The 20,930-nt window shown below is 45.8% G+C and overlaps 1 protein-coding gene across 1 annotated transcript; it reads left to right on the forward strand.

Moving 5' to 3' along the window:
- The first annotated feature begins 5,368 nt into the window (after nucleotides 1-5,368).
- On the forward strand, nucleotides 5,369-6,819 carry LOC142575143 (alanyl-tRNA editing protein Aarsd1-B). The gene has a single exon (XM_075684180.1). The coding sequence runs from the start codon at nucleotides 5,494-5,496 to the stop codon at nucleotides 6,703-6,705; it is 1,212 nt and encodes a 403-aa protein (XP_075540295.1). The 5' UTR covers nucleotides 5,369-5,493; the 3' UTR covers nucleotides 6,706-6,819.
- Nucleotides 6,820-20,930: the final 14,111 nt, after the last annotated feature.

Here is a 20,930-nt window from a genome sequence, read left to right on the forward strand (position 1 = left end):
TCAAGGGACTTTATGCCAAACTAAAGCCCCTCAATCTCCCAAAGTAGCGCCATTCGCTTCCCTCCTCCTCCGCTCGGCGCTGCCTCGACGGTGGCGCCGCTGGTGGTGGGCCTGCCGTAGCAGACGACGGCTAACACTCTACGGGAGGAAATCCGCAGAAAAGTGCGTTCGAGCCCTGCGGAGCAGTTTTTCAATCGAGATCTTTCTTCGTCAGTCGCTAACTGGCCTTTAGAATATCGTGTTGGAATTGCGGAAGAAATAGAGAAAATGACCAATATTCAAGGCGTATTTAAGGCGTAAAGCGCGCGACGTTGAGAGTTCGTGTTGCTGAAACACGACGCAAGCACGCGGTGTACTCAAACACGCGCGTAATTACCTAAGTTTCAGGTGTTGACAGCGTGAAAGTATGTGTACGTGGTTTCGTAGGTTCATTCACGTACCTGCAGAACACTTTTGTTCAGTAGGCGCGTGAGAGATTCCGGCTGTGTGCGGTCAGCAACTCCTGGCAACAGGGCCGTTTTTTTCATTGCGGGGTGCTTTGGTAATCGTGACGATATATTGTTTTTTTTTTACAAGTACTGCTCCAGGAGGGCACATGTAATGGCTAACGGAGGCCTCTGAATAGCACGTAACATTACACTAATGCAGGCGTCGCAGGGAGTGTTCGCATACAAAATTGGCTGTCCGCGATCTTATACCCCCTTGGCATGCACAGGCTTCGGCGAGCCCCATCCAGCCCTGGTTCTAGCTTTGGTGTTCCCGTGGCCTCTTTGGTGCCCTGGAGGCGCCGTCAATAATACGAAATAGTGACAAGTTGTTACAACTAGTAAATAAAATTTATTGAAGAAATACAATCGCGCCGAGGCGCCAACTTCTAAAGCAGCGCTAGCACGCGAGTATTATGAAACGCCAACGAGGAATTTACCGGCCCACGTACGACTCTACGATCAAAGTGCACGTTAAACATCCCCAGGCGAGCTAGATAAAGTTATCCGGAGCCATCCACTACGGCCTCCATCCTAGCTTTAGTCGCTTCGGAACGTTAAAAACGTTAATCACCACAAACCAAATCAATACATGCGGGCGTACATTCGAAGCTAAAAGACTGCATCGTAAGTCATAGTGAGCCTTGCAAAAGCGTCGAGAATGTGCTAACTTCTGGTGGAGCTCAAAACACACCCTGAATAAAGTCGCTTTTATGTCACAGGCCAGCTGCAGATGCGTGCATTTCACCGCAAGACGAAACTACATGAAACAAAGAGAACACATTCGAAAAAAGAAGTAAAACAACGCGCAATAAACCACGCAGAGCATGAACACACACTTTTTGGAAGCGGAAGGCGTGAACTAGGCTCAAAATAAGAGGTTGTGAGTAGCCGTGACCCTTACTTCACTGAGCCGTGCGTTCTTTGCCACTTCGTCGAAGTCAGCCCGCCCGATCCTGCGAATCCACACTTCTTTTTGCGTTGCGCCCGCCGGACGGCAAAGCAAAAAGCTTTTTGCCCTCGCTGTGTCTGTTGCGGCAACTGAAGGCGCAGCAGCATGGCATCGCAATTAAGTTCTCGGCCCTGCACATTCTATTACGCTAACGCACTCCGTCAGTCTGCCTGCCGTACTTTCGTCGTGCAGGCCCAACAATGGAGGTCAGCGCGCGCTGGAAAGAAAAAACATGCAAGAGCGCGGCGCCTGCTCCGCGCTGGAAAGAAAAAAATATACAAAAGCGCGGCGCCTGCTTCCACGTGACACACATTGGCCAATGGGGGAGCGGAGGAGGCTGGGGCGACAGGAGCTGTGGAGGAGGACGCGCCAGGGTGAGCGGGGTGGCGGAAAGATCTAAAACACATAATAGACACAAACCAACACCCACGACCAATCCAGATCATTTGGGCACCAGCACACTCCTCCCTACCCGGCAACGATGCCGCCCACACCGCCGCTCGAGGACTCGCCAACCGAGCACCCGGACGGCTCACGCTAGGGTCAGGGAGGGATCGCATGGTCAGTTACCAGGAAATAACTCAGCTCTACAGGTTAGCCAGGGCAGAGTACCCGCCAGCACACAAATCGCTTAACAAGCGACAAGAAGTAGCTTGGAGACGACTTCAGACGAACACCTACCCCAACCCCGTAGCCTATCACTACTACTACCCGGACCAATACCCTAATACATGTAAGCATTGTAAGCAAAAAGCGGATCTATTCCATATTATGTGGTCGTGCCCAGCCGAAAATCACACAAATCACGAAATAAGTAGTACTGAGCAGTGGGAGGCCGTGTTGCTCAGCTCCGACCCTGACCTACAGGCCAAGGTCATCGAGAGAGCTGAGGAAGCCGCCCGGGCCCAGGGGCTCGTGGCTGCCTAACAACAAGGTCATCCGTCAATACCTTGTTTTCAAATAAAGTCTTTACTCACTCACTAAGAATGGCGCTACTTTTGAAAAATTGAGGGGCTTTATGCCAAACTGCATCGACGCGCCGTCTACCGACGCGGCGCCTGCTGTCGAGAGGGCCGCTAGAGCAGCGGTGCGCACGCGCGTCCCATCATATCTGCTGGCCTGACATGTAGCTTTGCCTGACGTCGCTGTGGTGCTCGTAGACTAAGCGTCCACTGGGCGTCGTTTTCGCTGCTCCATCGCATCTGGGCTATTGTTTTACGCAGCGGCTGCGGCTGGGCTGGCACGCGCGTCCGCCGCGCTTCGCTTTCATTCTTTCTTTGGGGGAATTATCGCACGCCGCACTGCCTTCTCTGACGCCTTTAGATGACTCCCACAAAGTGGCCTTCTGCGGCTTTGTGTTGTGTCGAACTGTTCCAACGCTTGCTGCCGCAGGTAAGCAAGGTTTTGCAATCGGTGTCCGCCGTCGCGTTAAGAAGTAGAACTGAGCTGCAGGGGCTACTATGCTCCGCACGCAGCAGGATGCTAAAAGGAGAAATTAGCGGCACCGTACTGCCTTTATTTCTTCAAACCCTTCAACAAGGCTTGAACAAGAAAGCACGCGAGGGTGCCACTACAGACAGCAGCGACAACGCTGACACATGCGCGAGAATATACAACCAGGTTCAGCTGTGCGGTGCACGCTGCCGTGAAGTTCCAATTACGGTTGCCTCCTTGCGAATCGGGTCGAGGTTACGGACCTGAATCACTGGTCGGGATGGCATTACGAGCGGATACCACGGCACCTTCGAGGCGTCATCGCCGCCTATGGAAAATTGACAGCGTAGTGAAATCATGAATACAGTTGTGAAAATTATAATCTATGAAAATAACAGCAACACGTTGGCTCGTCCTAAGTGCCCTCAAGACCGCAGTCTGTCTATGGTTACCCCGACTAGTGATTCAGGCCGGTCACCCTGACCCAATTCGCAAGGAGGCAACCGTAATTGGAAGTTCACGGCAGCGTGCACCGCACAGCTGAACCTGGTTGTATCATAGGTGTTCTGTGGTTGTATATTCTCGCGCATGTGTCAGCGTTGTTGCTGCTGTCTGCAGTGGCACCCTCGCGTGCTTTCTTGTTCAAGCCTTGTTGAAGGGTTTGAAGAAATAAAGGCAGTACGGTGCCGCTAATTTCTCCTTTTAGCATCCTGCTGCGTGCGGAGCATAGTAGCCCCTGCAGCTCAGTTCTGCTTCTTAACGCGACGGCGGACACCGATTGCAAAACCTTGCTTACCTGCGGCAGCAAGCGTTGGAACAGTTCGAGACAACACAAAGCCGCAGAAGGCCACTTTGTGGGAGTCATCTAAAGGCGTCAGAGAAGGCAGTGCGGCGTGCGATAATTCCCCCAAAGAAAGAATGAAAGCGAAGCGCGGCGGACGCGCGTGCCAGCCCAGCCGCTGCGTAAAACAATGGCCTAGATGCGATGGAGCAGCGAATACGACGCCCAGTGGACGCTTAGTCTACGAGCACCACAGCGACGTCAGGCAAAGCTACATGTCAGGCCAGCAGATATGATGGGACGCGCGTGCGCACCGCTGCTCTAGCGGCCCTCTCGACAGCAGGCGCCGCGTCGGCAGACGGCGCGTCGATGCAGTTGGCACGCGCTCCCGTGGTCCGTATACTTATATGAGCTCACGGGTGTACGTGCGAGCTCATATGCATTGCATCAGTTATTACCAGTTACTAAAAGGGACAGATGGACGCTACTACAACGCAGGCATAACTACTTGTTTAGCGGCATGCAGTCAACAAAGATTGCAGGAGGCCCGCCGTTTCGCGGCATGTCGAAAGACCGCTGCCGTCGCGGCGCGTACGATCGTGCGCTCGAGCAGTTCCATACACATGATGCCTGCTTATTGCTGCTGTGGATTCATTTATAGAAAGCATTTCCTCGCGTTTGTGCGCCTGAATCTAGCAGCTAGCGTGCAAACCTTACCTGAAGTTCCACTTCTTACGCGACTCACTTCACTTGCGATTGACACGGTGCTAAAACTTCGCCGCCTAATTCTTGAACGGCGTACACGTATTCGGCACTGCATAATTTCTTGCCTTTACGCAGCCGTGCCACGCCTGAAAAAAATCTTCGAAGCCCGATATTCGCTGCAGGCCGTGAAACAACACAACCGAAAGTGGCAAGTCTATATTGTAAACGTGCTTTCCGAAGCAGACGACCGAGCTTGGTACGACCAATTTTAGCACAGAGGGCGCTTTTTAGCACCTTTTTCGCAACGTCCCCTGGGCAATGCAAGAGCCCCATAGAAGCCGGATATCTGTGCAGTTTCCTACAAAATTACTAGAGGGAACTCTGGCGCTAGTGTCTACGTGAGCTACAATGGGAGCGGTTGTCCCAGCATGGGAATTATGGGAAGTACATGGATTTGCCTAAACTTCGTCCTTTTTGGCTTCAAACGGCTTTGTGACTTAGTAAACTCGTCATTTTCAACAGTTTATTGCGTAATAAATAATTAAATAAACATCATTAAAATTGCCCGACTGCAGGATTCGAACACAGGGACTCTAGTACAGAAGCCTGATATTGAAACCATTAAGCCACGGATGCATGTATCGACAAGCGAATGAAACGCACTTATGAATTTATCGCGGGCATGCCAGTGCTTTGAGACGCTTGGTGCGTTTCGATTTGGGCACATAAACAAGCTCAATCATTGCAATTAATAGCAATTGTACGCGTTCCCCGGCGTCTTCTACACTTCGAAGAATATAGATTGCGCTGAAATATACGACAATAAGATTTATATAGCGTAATATACAAAGCCACAAGAACGTCTGAATCCACAAGCACGAAGATCAGACAAATCCATGTACTTCCCATCATTCCCATGGTAGGACAACGACTGCAGCGCCAGAGTTCCCTCTAGTAATTTTGTAGGAAACTCTATGCTGTGCAGGTCTGGAATTCCAGTAGGTCGTGCTCGCAACTATCGCAACGCATGTCGCAACCTCGTGGTCGCAACAATTGCTCTTCACGCATGCGCAGAAAGAGCAGTTAAATCCAATTTTGATGTGCTCGTGTAAAACTACAAGCGCTTTTCATTCATAATGATATTTGCATGTCAGAAGGACAGCTACCTTAGGAGTATTAAAACTAGGGTAATTGCCTGCAATCCTGTAATTGACAGATCCGCGCAGGATGTATATGAACTCTTGTTTGAGGATACCGTGCTGTTTCCTGAAGGAGGGGGGCAGCCCGACGACCATGGTTTGATTGGTGATGTCCCTGTGTTGCGCGTGTTCAGGCGAGGCGGAGAAGCTGTCCACATCGTTCGCTCTCCCATTGCAGTCGGTGCCGAAGTGGAGATGAGCGTCGACTGGAATCGTCGCTATGACCATATGCAGCAGCATTCTGGCCAACACCTGATCACTGCAGTGGCTGAGCAAGGATTCGGCTTTCTGACGACCTCGTGGAACTTGGGTGAAGAAATAAGCTTCATTGAACTAGATGCCCCAAAGGAAATTAAGAATGAAGACATCCAGACATTGGAATCGCTAGTGAACGAGAAGATAAGACAATGCCTTCCCGTGTGGGTTAATCTTTACGAACCTGGATCCGACAAGCTGCAGTCTGTTCGAACCAGATTGAAATTGCCTGACGGAGGAGGCATAATTCGTGTGGTGACCATTGAAGGTGTGGACTCGAACACTTGTTGTGGGACCCACGTCTCCAACTTGAGCCATCTACAAATGATTAAGTTGATGTACACGGAAAAAGGCAAGCAGGGAAAAACAAACCTTTACTTTCTAGTTGGAAACAGGGTTCTGAAGTACATGGACAAAACATTTTTGCGAGAGAAAGCAATAACTTCCCTGTTAAAATGTGGCCCCAATGACCATACATCGATGATTGAGAAGCTCAACAAATCTCTTAAACTCGCCAACAAAAATTCACTCACTGTGCTGCGAGACCTGGCAGTTGCCGAAGCAAGACTGCTGAAGCAGCAAGAACCACTGCCGGCATTCCACACATTTCATAGACGAGAAGCAGACGCCGAGTTCATGGCAATATTCGCAAATGAGCTGGCAGACAAAGATGTTTTGCTGTTCCTGACTTGTGGTCATGAGAAGGGTAGTGGCCAGTTCTTGGTATCTGGCCCGGAAAACATAGTGTCTGCCATTGGGCCCAAGGTATGTGAGCTGCTGGATGGCAAGGGCTTCTTCAAGCACCAAAAGTTTCAAGGAAAGGCATCTGCTCTTTCAGGAAGGGGGAAGGTGGAGAAACTTTTGACAGATCTACTGAGGTCTGCCAGTAAATAGTGTGGGTGGCATCAAGAAGCTTTGGTTTGTAAGCGTGTCTGGTGTAAGAAAGTATTTAAAGAAAGCTAGTAGTTTATAATCCTGTACAAATAAATTATTTTTTGTTAAAGTGGATGCCCTTCAGTTCGTATGACCTTGCAGTATCATTTATTTTGTTTGCTTCACTGTAGCCTGTGCATGTGTGATTCGGTTTTTGGCTTGCACAACTAAAAAACTTGAGGATATTTTATAACTTGCATGTTATTTTTGTCATTGCCACTCTTTTGAGTTTAAAAGAGTGGCAGAAGAAAACAGGTTGTAGTGGGCTCCTATCATTAGGCGCGCTGCCAGCAGCAAAGACGAAGATAGTAGGTTGGAGAGCAGGGTTTTCAGTGTGTGATGTTCGTTCGATTGCCATTTTTGGCAGTGACAGTCCATGATGTACGAATAACTGGAGTTCTTGAGAACCAATGTACATATTTTTAATACATGTTTATTGAGATATCTTAACAGAGTGCATCGCTCCAATGCCTACAAGGTTCTTGAGGCCAGAGCAAACAATAAATTCCTGGCAGAATTTCACATTACTGCACTGTGGCTGCAACAAATTGCTGCACAAATAAACAAGTGGCTTCGGTAAACTGTCATTTTATGTGTACCACAATGATTAATTCATGTGCCAGCAATTCTGCAAGTTCTGTTAAACAGGAAGTTCATAAAAGACCTAGCCGTAAAATGTTTCCACACTGAAGGGAATGCCAACTTCTGCTCAGAAAACTATTTTGAAGGTCTGCATGCTGAAGGCCTAAGTGTTATGTGTATGAAAGTTGTGGGGATGCGCGACTCTCACGCGTCCCCTGATATGTTGTTTTCCCAAATAGCTCCAGTCTCCTGTAATCTGGCTTCGCCACGTGGCTTGATGCCCGCGGCAGTCGGTGTGGTTGAAGCGCAGTACGAGAGATAGCGTGAGTGTTGTGCTGCTAACGCCACCTAATGGTGGGGTTACTTGGGTGCGGAAAGGAGAAGGCTCTTCCTCTTTGGCTCGGGTTCGGCAAGCGGCACGGATGTCCCGCGCGTGCGCCGATCCATGCTTCTGCAAGACCGTCTCACGAGGCCTCGTTTGAACGCGCCACCATTCACGTGACCGTACGCGCTAACGACCAGGCATTGATGTCCAGCATGGGGCGAGCATATTTGCTTGTTATCCGGTCGCGGTGAGTCGGACTTCCGTGATTTGTCGCGCGCCCGTCGGCATGTTTTGTGGATAGCAACTCGGCCAGCAGATATTGATCAATTAAAGGTGCAATAAATACCCTTGTGATTGTTTGCACTACTGTGTTGTCGTTCCTTTGCCCCAAGAGCATGGATGAGAAACCCACAAAGTGTGGCAGCTTAATACAAAACCAGCAGCTTGCAGGAAGCTTTTGCTGATGATGGTTGCTGAAGCAGGTAAAGCAAGTGTGAAAAGCCATGGTATGACCATGTATATTTAACATTGAATGAACAAGACAAGCCTTAGCCTGGAGCCAACGTTCTGGCAAGTCTTTGTCGGGACAATTTTTGTTTGGACAAGTGTTTTAGAGCTCACTCCTCTCAAGAGCGAGAAGCATAATCGAATATAAATGAGCAAGGTGAAGGAACTAGAAATGTTCTAGAAGAGTGACAACTTAAAATGGTGAGGGAAAAAGTTTTTCCCTCACCATTTAAGTTGTCGGGGTTGAAACTTTTGAGCTACAGGTTCTAAAACTTAAAGACGGAAAAAAAAAAAAAACGTGGTGCAATTGGAGCATTGCTAGTTACCTCACCCTAACCTTTCGTGCCTGCTTATGCTCTTCGTCCCTGGAGAGAGAGTGAGCTATGTAGTACACTCCGCCAGAGCAAGCAGCTGTTGCCCTGTCGCTTTCCTAAAATGTTGGATGCAAACGGTCTGGTCTATTGTGCCTTGCTCTTTACAGATTCAAGCATGAACCAACTAGCCCAAGCAAGAGTTTTACTTGAGCAGAGATCGTGTCCACTTAAGCTGCTTTGGTAACAAGGTGCTGGAAGACTTCCTATACCAGAAGCCAGCGCTTGTGGTGTCATCGTCTCGTGTCTCGTCTACGTTTTGCGCTGTTAACACCAGGATGGAAAACCAACAAGCCCAAGCTGCTATTCTAGCAGAAGGCCTGCACCCTGTCCATTTAAGAAAAGCCACATACAGCAGTGCTACAAGGAGACCGAGACACCTTCTTCATGGACTGGTTGAACTCAGCAGGACAGCATCCCTGCTATCTCTGAGGCTGACTTTCCCACACTTGTTTTACATATTTTCTTTTCAAGCAGCAAGTGGACCTTCCACAGCACCAACTCCTGTCTGGAAAGCCAGCACTGCTCCCATCAGGCACGACAGCAACCAGCCTACCAGAACCCTTCAAGGTGCTGGCTTTTCATTTGTTGGCAGTGTCCGTTGCAAGGGAAGCAAGGCTTGGTGGACCTGGGACAGCCTGCATCCCCCCATTCCCCATGGCACAAGTGTACCAAGCAGGGGAAAAGCGGAGGGGAGGTCTGTTGAGCCAGTGATTTCTGGTCAAGGTGCGGGAACCACTTGTGTCAGGAGAACTAGGAGAGCCACCCAAAAGCATGAAAACGCTCCTGTTGTGTGCTCACCTGTGGGGGAAGGAGAGTCCAGTGCTCAAGAATCGGCTGTGCCAGAGGTTGTCTCCCAGTGTGGTGACAGTGAGTGGAAACAGGTAGTATCGAAAAGGCGGCAGAAGCCTGTGGTACTGCACAAGCAAGAATGCAGCTGTGACCTGCAGCTGCAGACAGGGAAGGCAAAGTTCTTGCTGTGACAGCTGCCAAGTTCTTGAAGTTCGTTTCACCTTTGACAGCAGTTGTAAGCCAGAAAAAGACACCTATTGACAGGGGAAAGTCTGAGTCTGATTCTTATATTGTCTCTGGTAGCAAGCTTGAAGGACAAGCCAGTGCCTCTGATGATGCCATTTGTGAGTTTTGGCAAGGTGGAGCATGTGGTTAGCAGGCACAATAAAGACTACTTGGTAGTTGCTACGGCTGAGTGCAGACTTGTCATAAATAGTTTTCGAAATGAGATCACCGTCTGCAAATGCTGTAGGTCAGGAACAATGCAAGATAAAGGGCAGATTACGAGCAATCCTGACACAGAGGCTGGTCACCTTAACAAAGCTTGGTGCATTGCTTCCATACGACGTAAGTGTTGTGAGGCTGCTTTGACATCCAGCTGCAGGCCTGCTGGCTCTGATGCCCTGGCTGTTTGTGAAGGAGCCGGTGCTAACACAACCAGAGTTCCTAGTACTGTGAATGAATTGCATGGTGGAAGCAGCAAAGTTTATTTAAATGCAACATTTGATCATTTTATTTCTTTTAGGCAAAGCTTTGATGAGTGGTGCAGGGAGGACAAGCACATAGTCACAATAAATAGGTCTCACAGAAGTTCATTTTCAACAGAATCTAAAGAGTTTGAGTATATTAGGATTTCATATAGCTGTGTTCATGGTACTGCCATAAAACCAAGAGGCACAGGAAAGCGACCCAAGCAAGCATACAATGGTACTGGCTGTGAAATGGCAGTATCGGTAAGTCTGTGCTGATCACCTACTCTTCACTATAAAATGCCAAGCTGCAAACTAAGCATAATCACGCAATAAAGTGTTATGACTTGTATCCTTGAAGCACGCTTCTGAACAATGCAGAGAAGATAGAATTCTTTTATTTTGCCAAATGTAATTTTGGCCCAAAGTATTAAAAAAATTTGGCCGAACAGAAAACATGCGAGAAATTAACTACGAAAGATGTTAATTACATGCAAAGATTTTCTATTCCTATTCACAATGAGCAGGCTCATGGAGAAATGGCTATAGAAAAAATAGACACCTTGTTACCAAATAATCCAAACTGGGTCATTTACTATGAAAAGAATCAAAGTAATAACCTGCAATTCGTGCTACTTCAGACAACGCACATGCGTGAGATTTTGAAAAACTATCGAGAGATTTTATTTACTGACAGAACATATAAAGTAAACATTGAAGGCTATATCTTGTACTCTATTTTGGTTGAAGATGGTGGAGGTTGTGGGAGACCTGTATGTTATGCCTTTTTTCAAAATGAAACGACTGAAACTGTACAAGCTATCTTCACCAAGTTTGCAGATTTTAACCAGTTTGTTGTGTCTGCTTGCAGAATAGTCATGATAGATAAAGACAAACGAGCTACACATTTTGATGAAGATTCTTCCTAATTCTGAAGTTTTGTTGAGTACATGGTATGCACTGCACTGCTTTCAGCAAAACATAAATGAGAAAGCTAGACTGCAGTGTGGTCAGTTACTCCCTCTCTTAAAAAATAGTTTATTCCTTCACTGTGCAGGGCTACTTAGACAGGCTTGCTGAGCTCGAAGCTATGGATTCTAAAGATTTTATTTTTTATTACATGCAGAACTTGCACTCCTGTAAAGAAATGTGGGTACATGCATATCGGCAAAAACTTCCTACATTTTGTAACAACACGAATAATCGCATTGAGTGTCACAATCAAAATATTAAAAGTTATCTCACTTCAAGCATGTATTTGGTTCAAGCCATAGAAGTATTATAGTAAGTTATATTGACAAGGATTTCTTCTCTCTAAAATTTTCCAAGTTTAAGGAAATGAAGCTGAACCTAAATGTAAATGACGCCAGTGAGCCATTTCAACTAGACTTGACCCGTAATTGTATTTCTGAGGCCGCAAGTAAAGCACTTGAGCAGTATAAACGGTTTAAACTAGGTTATCTGGTTACTTCCACTGCTCATTCTTATGTAGTGGCTTCAGCAAGTTCTGAGCACAGTGTTTCATTATGCCTGACACTTTGCATGTGTGCATTTTATAATCAGTACATTTGTGAGATGTTGCAAGTTGAGATGTGTACAGTTGTGATTTGTGAGATGTCCAAGACTGTGACTAATGTATTATCTAATTGTGGTGAGAAGGAGCTAATGGAAAAACTTGCATCATGTGAGGCATTCTTCAGGAACTTAACCACCTTTCCTAATAATCAAATTACAGTTAGCTTACAAGGTACACCAGCTCCATTACTCCAAATGACTGCTACAAGTAGTTGTAGACATTTGAATAGCACAAAGCTTGTTGTACCTTTGGCGAAAGCAAGAAGAGGACAGCCAAAGAAAGTCAAAGCTGTTAAGCACAAGTTCTTGCCATCTCAAAAGAAAATAGTAAGCCTTGCAATGGTGACAGCAGACCTGTTATATGTCTGTAAATGCTACTCTCTTTCAGATGCCAATTTGAATGCTTTAGTGCAGGGCACCTCGATATCAGACAGCGTTATTAATGCAGCAGAATACATAATCCATGAAAAATTTCCTCATTGGGATGGCTTTCAAGATGTGCTACTTGGCCATTGTTTACTGTACACTCAAGTAAAAAGCCCTTTTATTCAAATCTTAAATGTCCCAAACCCAGATCACTGGCTAACAGTAACCTATGTTGACACTGATGAAAACAGTCTCTATATATTACTCAAGGTACTTCTTCTGTTGCCGTCAGGCAAATGCTAAAATTGCAGCCACCAGCGCTGACCATTTGCACTAATGGGGCACAAAACCAGTACAACGCGCTTGACTGTGGCTTGTTTGCAATTGCAAATACGTATTATTTAGCATCAGATAGGAGACCAGAAAATTTAAACCTTAATCAGGGTATGCTGCACAGACATTTGCTGAAATGCATACAAGAAGGAAACATGGAAGATTTTCCACTCGCAAGCTCCCTCACTATTTTTGTGCGGCCAAGAGATTGTATACACGAGTTGCATTGTGTGTGCAGGCAACCGCTATATGGTGGAATAGTACTGGACCTTCCTTGTGCATATTGTTTAAGAAGCTTAAACAGAGCGTGCCTTGGCCCTTTAGCAGATGAATTGGATAAAAAAGTAATTGTTTGACTACTGCCAAGGAAAAGATACCCACTCGTAGTAAATCGCATATTCTTCTCTTTGTACAGTTCTACAGTCAAACATGAATATAACAAACCAACATAAAGTGAATTATCCTCTATATTGCACACACAGAACATGCTGACTGACACTCATGTAAAACACTCACTCGTGGCAGAGGCATTTCTTTTGTCACACTTTTTTTTTCCTAAATGTGAGAATACTCAAAAGCATGCCAGCAGTGTACTTCAAGCAAGATCCTATCGAGTCGCCATGTTTAGTGACTGTCATGCTGTTTGAGGCACAAGTAAAAATTGCTGTCTACTATACGTGGTTTTGTTTACAGAAAAGCAGATACCTTTTGCTTAATTTTTCCACTGAAGACAACAAATTCGTGTAGAACAAACACAATGTAAAAGTTTGTTTCTTTTCATTATAGGTGAATTTCAATTTGTAGAATTACCTGGTATAGTCAACTGTCTTTAGTGCATTGGCCAGTTTGTTATAATCTGGTTTCAGTGTATCCACCAGCTACAGTACACACTGGTACAACCCAGTGATGCGAAACTTTTTTTATTGTTCCTGAGCGTCGATGGTGATTTGTCTGTACACTTCAGTCCTGTTAAGAGGTTTATTTGTTCATTAGCAATGCATTAACATAGTTCCATTGGTAATTGTGCAACTTCTTTATGGTTGCCTGCGGCATCGGGATTGCCAAGGCCCAACCACAAGAAACAAGTTTCCAATATATTTTTGGCCATATATTTGATTTGGCATGGGCAGAATTTAGCATCTAGAGAGCATCACTCCCAGCGTCTCATCGTTCTTGACGACACGAGCTGGAGTCGACAGTCCATCGGGAACATGTTTCTTGTGGTTGAAGCTTTAATGTGGGCCGGTTCACTTTGTATTATTCAATTTGAAAACCCAATCATTATGCTTCTAAGTAGTCGTAAGTATTTTAGATATTCAACTATGTTACAAAATTTGGTTGCCATCGGTCTGGTACAGCTTTAGCAACCAAAATCTGCACTGACATTGCCCACATTACCTTCCTGTTGCTGCAAGTCTCTTGGAAGAGCCTGACCACTACAGAGCGCATTCTCGGGTGGCGGATAGAGAAAAGTCTTGTGATGAAGCTGTGCTAAGCAGCTTCATGCAAGACAGGCACTTGTGCCTGCGGACCAACAGGCTAAGAAAATGCTAAACAGCAGCACTCTGGTTGTCACAGTGACATGTTTATGTCTGAGTGCAAGTTGCAGATTCTTTTTAATCCTTTGTACTTCACCTGTGTTGTTTTCCCTCTCTTGTACAGGTCCCACTAGATGTAGCAGCTGCATGCATCCACACAACCACTAAGTCATCAGGAGTGTGCGTACCTCTATTTAAATTTTACACTATTGTCTAAGATGGAAAATCAAACTTGTATAGTTTGCTGTAATGGTTCTGCCAATAAAAGATTTATTATACCTTTTTATTTTCTTGCAAAGCTAGCATTGTATATGTAACAGGCCAGTGCAACATATAAGCTATAGATAGCTTTTTCTATACTTTTTTTTTTGCAGGTGCACAATACTCACCTCCTATGAAATTAGGAGAATTACTTTGCTTTGACATAGTGAGCACAAAAAAAGACAAGAAAGGTACACAGCCCCCCCCCCCCCCCCCAATAGGAAATTTGTTTCTAGAATCACCATAAATATGTTCGCGTAGGTTGGTGCATAACGAGTACCCATGCTTGTCCCATGTATCTGTAGCTAGTAACTCTCCTCAAATTCAAAGTAGTTATGTGTTAGAACTAATTCAAGGAGAGACAAGCAGACTTCAGTAGAGTGTTGTGCATTGTGTTTAGACAGCCTTTGTTTTATCGAAGATAAACCATCAGAGATTGGAATGTTGGGGCACAGGGCCGTGACGTCTAGTGTTGCCAGAAATATGATGTGGGGTAATGTGCCTTTAGTATTAATGTCCTCCATAATTCTCAGCAAGTGGGGCGTATCTTGTACAAATGACGGAAGTCCTTTTGGCAAGTCACCAAGGAAGTGGTTAAGGAATGTGAAGATGCTCTCTGTCGGGGTGTTGTTGTTTGATACTATCGGGCGACCTGGGATAATAGCGGTGTATAGTTCAGTGGATGGAATTTTATGAATTTCTGGAAGGAGGTGAAAGCGCCCGGCAGTTTTGTTGCTTGGTTTAAGAAATTTGTATTCTGACGGTGTTATCAATTCATCAGCCAATAGTGATTTCAGCATGTTGGTAATTGTCACTGTGTAGGAAAATGTCGGATCGTCATCTAGCTTACAATAGTGTTCTGGGTTGTTTAGTTGTCTGTAAGCCTTGTGCTTGTATTTTTCTACTGGCCAAATCACTATACTTCCACCCTTATCTGCTTCCTTAATAACAATGTCATTCTGGCAACTAAGATTTGAAATGATATGACTCTCTGATGCACTTACGTTTTTAGGTCACTTAGATGTCTTGGATTGGCTTATAATTTCTTTACTGACAGTTTTAAGGTATATGTCAAGTTACATGGCTTGTTCTGGTTCGGGAGTCCAAGTGGATTGGGCTCTAAGTGGTACCGTCCCGGTGTCTAGTGTGTTATTGTCTGCGAAAAAGTGTCTCATACGCATTCGTCGTGAAAATTCTGAGGTCCTTGTGAAGCTCGAATTCATTTATTGTGTTGTTATGGGACAAAAGCTTAGGACCTTGCTGAGCACTCCCATTTCTTTTTTACTTAATGTTTTTGAAATGTCTACAACATTGAACTGGTTTAATTTTGTGAAAGTTTCCGTCACGTGTGGTATTTCTAGACTTGAGGTCCCTCTTGTTGGTGTGAGGTGGCTGTTGGCCTGGAAGGTTGTTTTTTGATTAAAGTTTGCTTTTTTCCTTTGTTACTGAACCAATTTTACTGAACCAACTTGGAGCGAAATGCTCCAAGTCTTTCTTTTCATCCGGTGTCAGGGCTATGTTCAGAAGTGTGTGGCTAAAGCTTTCGATTTGTTCTTCGCAGTGTTCCTTGAGGATATTCAAAAGTGAAAATGAGGCATTGTTCAATGTTGTTTGCCAGTTTGCACGATGGTGTGGTGGGAGTGTTCCTAGAACCAGTATAGCCTTCAGTGTTAGACTTTTATGGACTATATTTTTCTCTGTGTAGATTGTGTAAGTTTTCAGGTGGGAATTAAGTGTAGTTCGCATGTTTTTTGGTAAGTTTTCTAGCCTGCAGGAATTTGGTGCTTCGTGGCAGAGAAGAGTTATTGATCTGCGATGACTGTCACTTACTTGTCTTTTTGCGGGTAGATTTGCGTGGGGTGTGTTTCTGTTTGGCAGGTTTAGTACCACATGCCTGGCTTAATTTGAGCTCAGTTTCTGTTCGACTTTGTACGTGTGCAGGCAGGCGTGTGGGCATCTCTGTGAAAACTTCAGTAGTGGAGTTTCTGTTGTCTGTTGTGTCTGCTTGCACTATCGTTGATGTCGTTTTTGGAGTAGTGTGCGTCTTGTGGCTCGTTTCACATTCCGCTGCCTGTGTTCCGAGTGTTCTTGAGGTGACTGTTGCACTTGTGCAGTGGCTTATTTCACATTCTGCTGTCTGTGTTCCGAGTGTTCTTGAGGTGACTGTGGCAGTTGTGTTGTTTGGGGTGGCATGGTCGGCAGAGTCGGTGGGGGTGGTATTTGAGGTGGATTTAAAGAGTGTTTTTCTGCACTTGTCCTTAATAAAGGATTTGATGTGTTGAGAAACTAGCTGTATACCTCTGCAGTTTAAGTGAAAACCGTCCCAAGCTAGGTGTTCGTGCGGTGCTTCGTGTATTTCTGCGTAGTGCATCGTGTCAACGTTCTTGTGAAAGTGTTCTAAGTTGAAAATGAATGAGTTGAGCTTGTTAGTCTCCTCATTGTGCTTCATTGGTGCGTTAGTTTGGTGGATTAGTGGGCGGTGTTTGTTTTGTAGGCAGGGAGCGACAGTTGTTACGGTTATGTGTGCATTCGGGCGAGTGGCTTGAATAGTTCTTATTATGACGTTCATGGACTCCATCGTTTCCGCAGCACTTTGTGTACTGAGGTTGTTTGTGCCTACATTGATAACGAAGTGTGTGGTGTCAACTGGCATATCACAAACTAGCGGGATAATATCCTATGTTTGCCCCCCCCCCCCCGCTCAGTTATGTTAAGTACAGTGCGTGTGGGCCTGGTGAAAAGTGTTCCTTCATGTATCTGTACCGACCGTCTCCAAGGAGCGCTACATGGGCAAAGGATAACAAGGGGCACTTACCCTGTTCCGTCATCGTCAGCTGGCATGGAAATCCAAAATCAAGAAAGGGGCTGACAGATGGAATAGCACACTGTGGTATAAAGGTTATAAACAAGGATAAAGTGCCTCAGAAAGGCTGGCCAACGTTTCGATAAAAGGATGTATCTTCATCAAAGACAGCCTCGTCATCCTCGGCATGTTAGTTTTAAAGGGTTAGTACAGTGACGTCGAATGAGGTTGTCGGCGGCGGCTGGTTGTAAAGGGGGAGACTTCAAATGTTTCTCCAGCAATTGAGTGTAAGAAAACTAGGCCAGAACATAGCACTGCTAACTGTGTAAGTATGCTATAGGTTGTGATAATTGTGACACCTATGTGCACATGTGACCTTGCACGCTCTCATTTATCAAAGTGACGTTCCTATAACTCGTACTGCTCACAAACTTGTGACTTCGTGCACAATGTGACACACTCGTGCACACTCATCCCAGTTCCAAAGGGGGTGAAGTCCGCCCATAATGCTACAAAGCAATGTGTGAGTGTTGGCGGGATTGAATCTGTCTTCCAGCACAGTGGCCTAATGTTCTAGCTATTAACCGATAATCATAATAGCACAGATACTTCTCTTGTGTCAGAGTCACTGTTTGGAACATCTGGCACATGCAAAATGTGCCAGTTTCTTCCATTCTTCCCTCTTGACAGCTAGTACTTTGAGATGCCGTGTTACACTACCCAGCCTTTGGGATCGGGCCACATTTTCTGCTAGATCGTTTAAAGTAGTTGAAGTTCACCAATAATGCTATCGCCTTCAAAGTAATAAACTAACATTGTCCCAATAAGAACTCATTAGTGGATCCCTGCAGCTGTTTATATTATGCATTAATTTGTCATGCTCATAATATGTCATGCTAATGTTCTACCTATAAGTATGTCATGCTTTCTCTTAATGTGTCAAGCACCTAGAAGTGACATCACCATGTTCTTTAGTTAAAACCTTTCGCCTGTCTGCCAATAATGTATGTTTGCATTATGAGTTGAAAGGAAATCAAGCTAACTTTACTTGCACAGATATCTTAGCCTGCTCAAGCTTGGTGGAGCAAGGTATTGCTAATTCATCTCTGTATTAAAAACTCCATCAAAATGGGCTTGCACTAAATGAGGTGTACACTTTCACAATGGATGGCAGGGTGCGAAGTCGAAGAATGGTAGTAGAACAGTCACGATACCACTTTGCTCAAGTAAAGTTTCATTAGAGCTAAAACTGGGTTTAAGCATGCTAGTGTATCAATTATTGCAGCTTTCATTGGGAAAGACATGACAGGGCACCGAGTGCAAGCAGAACAGAGAAATGAGTTGCTGCATCATGTTGTATCATATGAAGTGGTGCCACTGTGGGCAGGAGGCAGTGGCTTGTGTGGGTTCTCACCCGTGCTCTTGGGACAAAGGAACAACACAGTAGCGCAAACAATCACAAGGGCATTTATTGCACCTTTCATGGAGTATATAATGCCTGCTAACCAAGTTGCTATCCACAAAACATGCCGAAGTGCGCGGGACAAATCCACGAAGTCCGACTCACCGCGACCGCGCCCCATAGAGTCAATGTATAAAAACGTCTGTACTTTCAGGCGCAAGAACCCTTCGCTGTCCGATTTTCCCTACTTTTTGCCGCGACCGCAGGTCCAAAACGGCATTAATCAAAGCCAACACCGCCGTTTTGATTATCCCGTTGCCTCGAACCAGCGCTCTCGCACGCAGCAACGCTAGGCTTGCTGCTTCGACGTTCGCTATTAAGGTTCTTGCCGTTCGGTGCCGTGTTTTTCGTTGAAAGAATTCGCGCTGTCAGTAAATGCACCGACTCCGCCTCTGTAATCCTCGCGATTGGCTTCGAAGCTTAGAGAGCATAACGCGTTGCATAATGCTGGTTTCCGAAAGGCAGCTTCGCCTCAGCACAGCGTTGTGACGCGGTGAAGCGTACGTGAAGTATTGCGGTAAAGCTTAAGCGCGGGAAAGGACAATTGTCACGGGACACCAGTAAGTGTTCCATAAATATACACGCGTGCACCCGCCGTCTCCTACGAGCACCGATATGCCTAATAAGTGTACTGGCTGGCCTCCAGAGCTTTTCCGGACGTGCCTGTGAGGATTTGTGCCCTTAACGGCAGTAAAAGACTTGCATTCATTTTTTCTGACTGTCCGATTTGATTTTTCGGACGTTTTCGTGAGTCCTAGGAAGTACGACAAATCGGACGTTGACTGTACAACTGAACAAGAGGATGCTTCAAACGGCGCGTGGGGCGAGCGCGCGGTGGAACGAGGACAAGAACAGAAATGGCCGTCGCATTGAGGAATGATCGGGAAAGGAACTGCGCCACTTCTTCTTTGAAGGAGCTTGAGCTCAAAAAGCAAAGTATTGGCTGACGCAAAGATGCAGGTGACCCTCAACCAAACCAAAATAAACTCTTGAAAGCAGTGAAACACAAAATGGAGGTATTTTGTGTGGGCTAAGCGTATGTGAGGACAGTTGAGGCAGACTTTCCAACTACTGAGAAAATCTCACTTGTGACAAAGTTCGGGCCTAATACCAATGATCTTGCTATCACTTGATAGAAATAGCTGATTTTCAAAAATATTTGCTTCTGTATGCATCTCCTTTTATTCGTATTTGAACATCTTCGACTCAATTTATAGTGGGCTTGATAATTCTTCTTTTTCGAAGATATTTTATTTGCTGTGCATTTTACAATCCCCTAACTTCAGTTTTCTATTTTGAATAAAACAAACACTACTCCTTACTATTAAAACTGGATTAAGTTGCTTACTTTTTATTTTTTTAAATGCTTACTTGAGAGTGACAGCATCGGGTGATGTGGTGTCAGCCTGTCTTGACACAAAATAAAGTTCTGTGTCGCTCAGGGAAAACCGGGAAAACTCAGGGAATTTTACAATGTCAACTTGGTAGACATCCTGAGCGCATTTTGCAAACAGCACTTCAAGAGTGGTATTTGGCACTGCGTCTGAGAAAATCTCCATGCACTTGTAATAATGAATAGTTATATTGCTGCTTCAAAAACAACGAGTGCACAGTGCCGCCACCGCAAGGTAGCATCGAATTTACGCACGTTGGGTGTTCGCAGTGAAATTTACGCTGATGTGTGGTGTAAGTAAAGTTCCTGTACTCAATTTAGTAGGAAACTCTATGCCCTTGCTGATGGCTGAGCTCTTTTATAGTATGGGGCATACCGCGCACCAGATGGTACAACACCGTAACCGAACACCGAGGCAGCTCGCCCTAGATGCGGGCGCACTTGGCCGCTGTTTTTTCTCCACCACCATGTAACCGAGTAATCCAACCGTTTTCTTCTGTGTCAAGTGTGCGGACGACTCTCACGCGTCCCCTGATATGTTGTTTTCTCGCATAAATCCCATCTCCTGTAATCCGGCTTCGCCGCATGGCTTTACCGCGGCGGTCGGTATGCTTGTAGGGTAGTACGAGAGATGGCGCGAGTGTTGCTCTGCTAACGGCGGGGTTACTTAGGCGCAAAAAGGAGAAGGCGCTTCCTCTTTGCAGGCTCCGTATCGGCAAGCGGCGTGGGCGTTCTGCGCGTGCGCTGGTCCATGCTTCTGCGAGACCGTCTTGTGAGGCCTACCCCGGAATGGACAAATACGAACGTTCGAACGCGCCATCGTTCGCGTGACCGTACACGCGAATGACGAGGCGTTGGTGTCCAGCATGGGGCGAACGTATTCGCTCGCTATCCGCGAGTGGTGGTGCCGCAAAGCCGTCCGCATTATCGGGAATTTCACAAAAATCGGGCGTCCGAAAAATCGGTCGTTGACTGTACACTGGCAACTCCTCCAGCCAACGACACGGTGTCAAAGACAATTCGTTACAATTCCTCTCTTTTACTTGATCCAGCATTAGAGCAACTTTCGTTCCCTTTCAATAATATAGTTTTAACGATAGCTTTCACGATAGTTTTAACAGTTTTGCTTCGTTCGAGACCTTTGTTTGAACCGAAGCGTAGGCCTGGGCTAGCGTGGATTTTGATCGCT

Source organism: Dermacentor variabilis, chromosome 3 (genome assembly GCF_050947875.1).
Source record: "Dermacentor variabilis isolate Ectoservices chromosome 3, ASM5094787v1, whole genome shotgun sequence".
NCBI classification, from domain to species: domain Eukaryota; kingdom Metazoa; phylum Arthropoda; class Arachnida; order Ixodida; family Ixodidae; genus Dermacentor; species Dermacentor variabilis.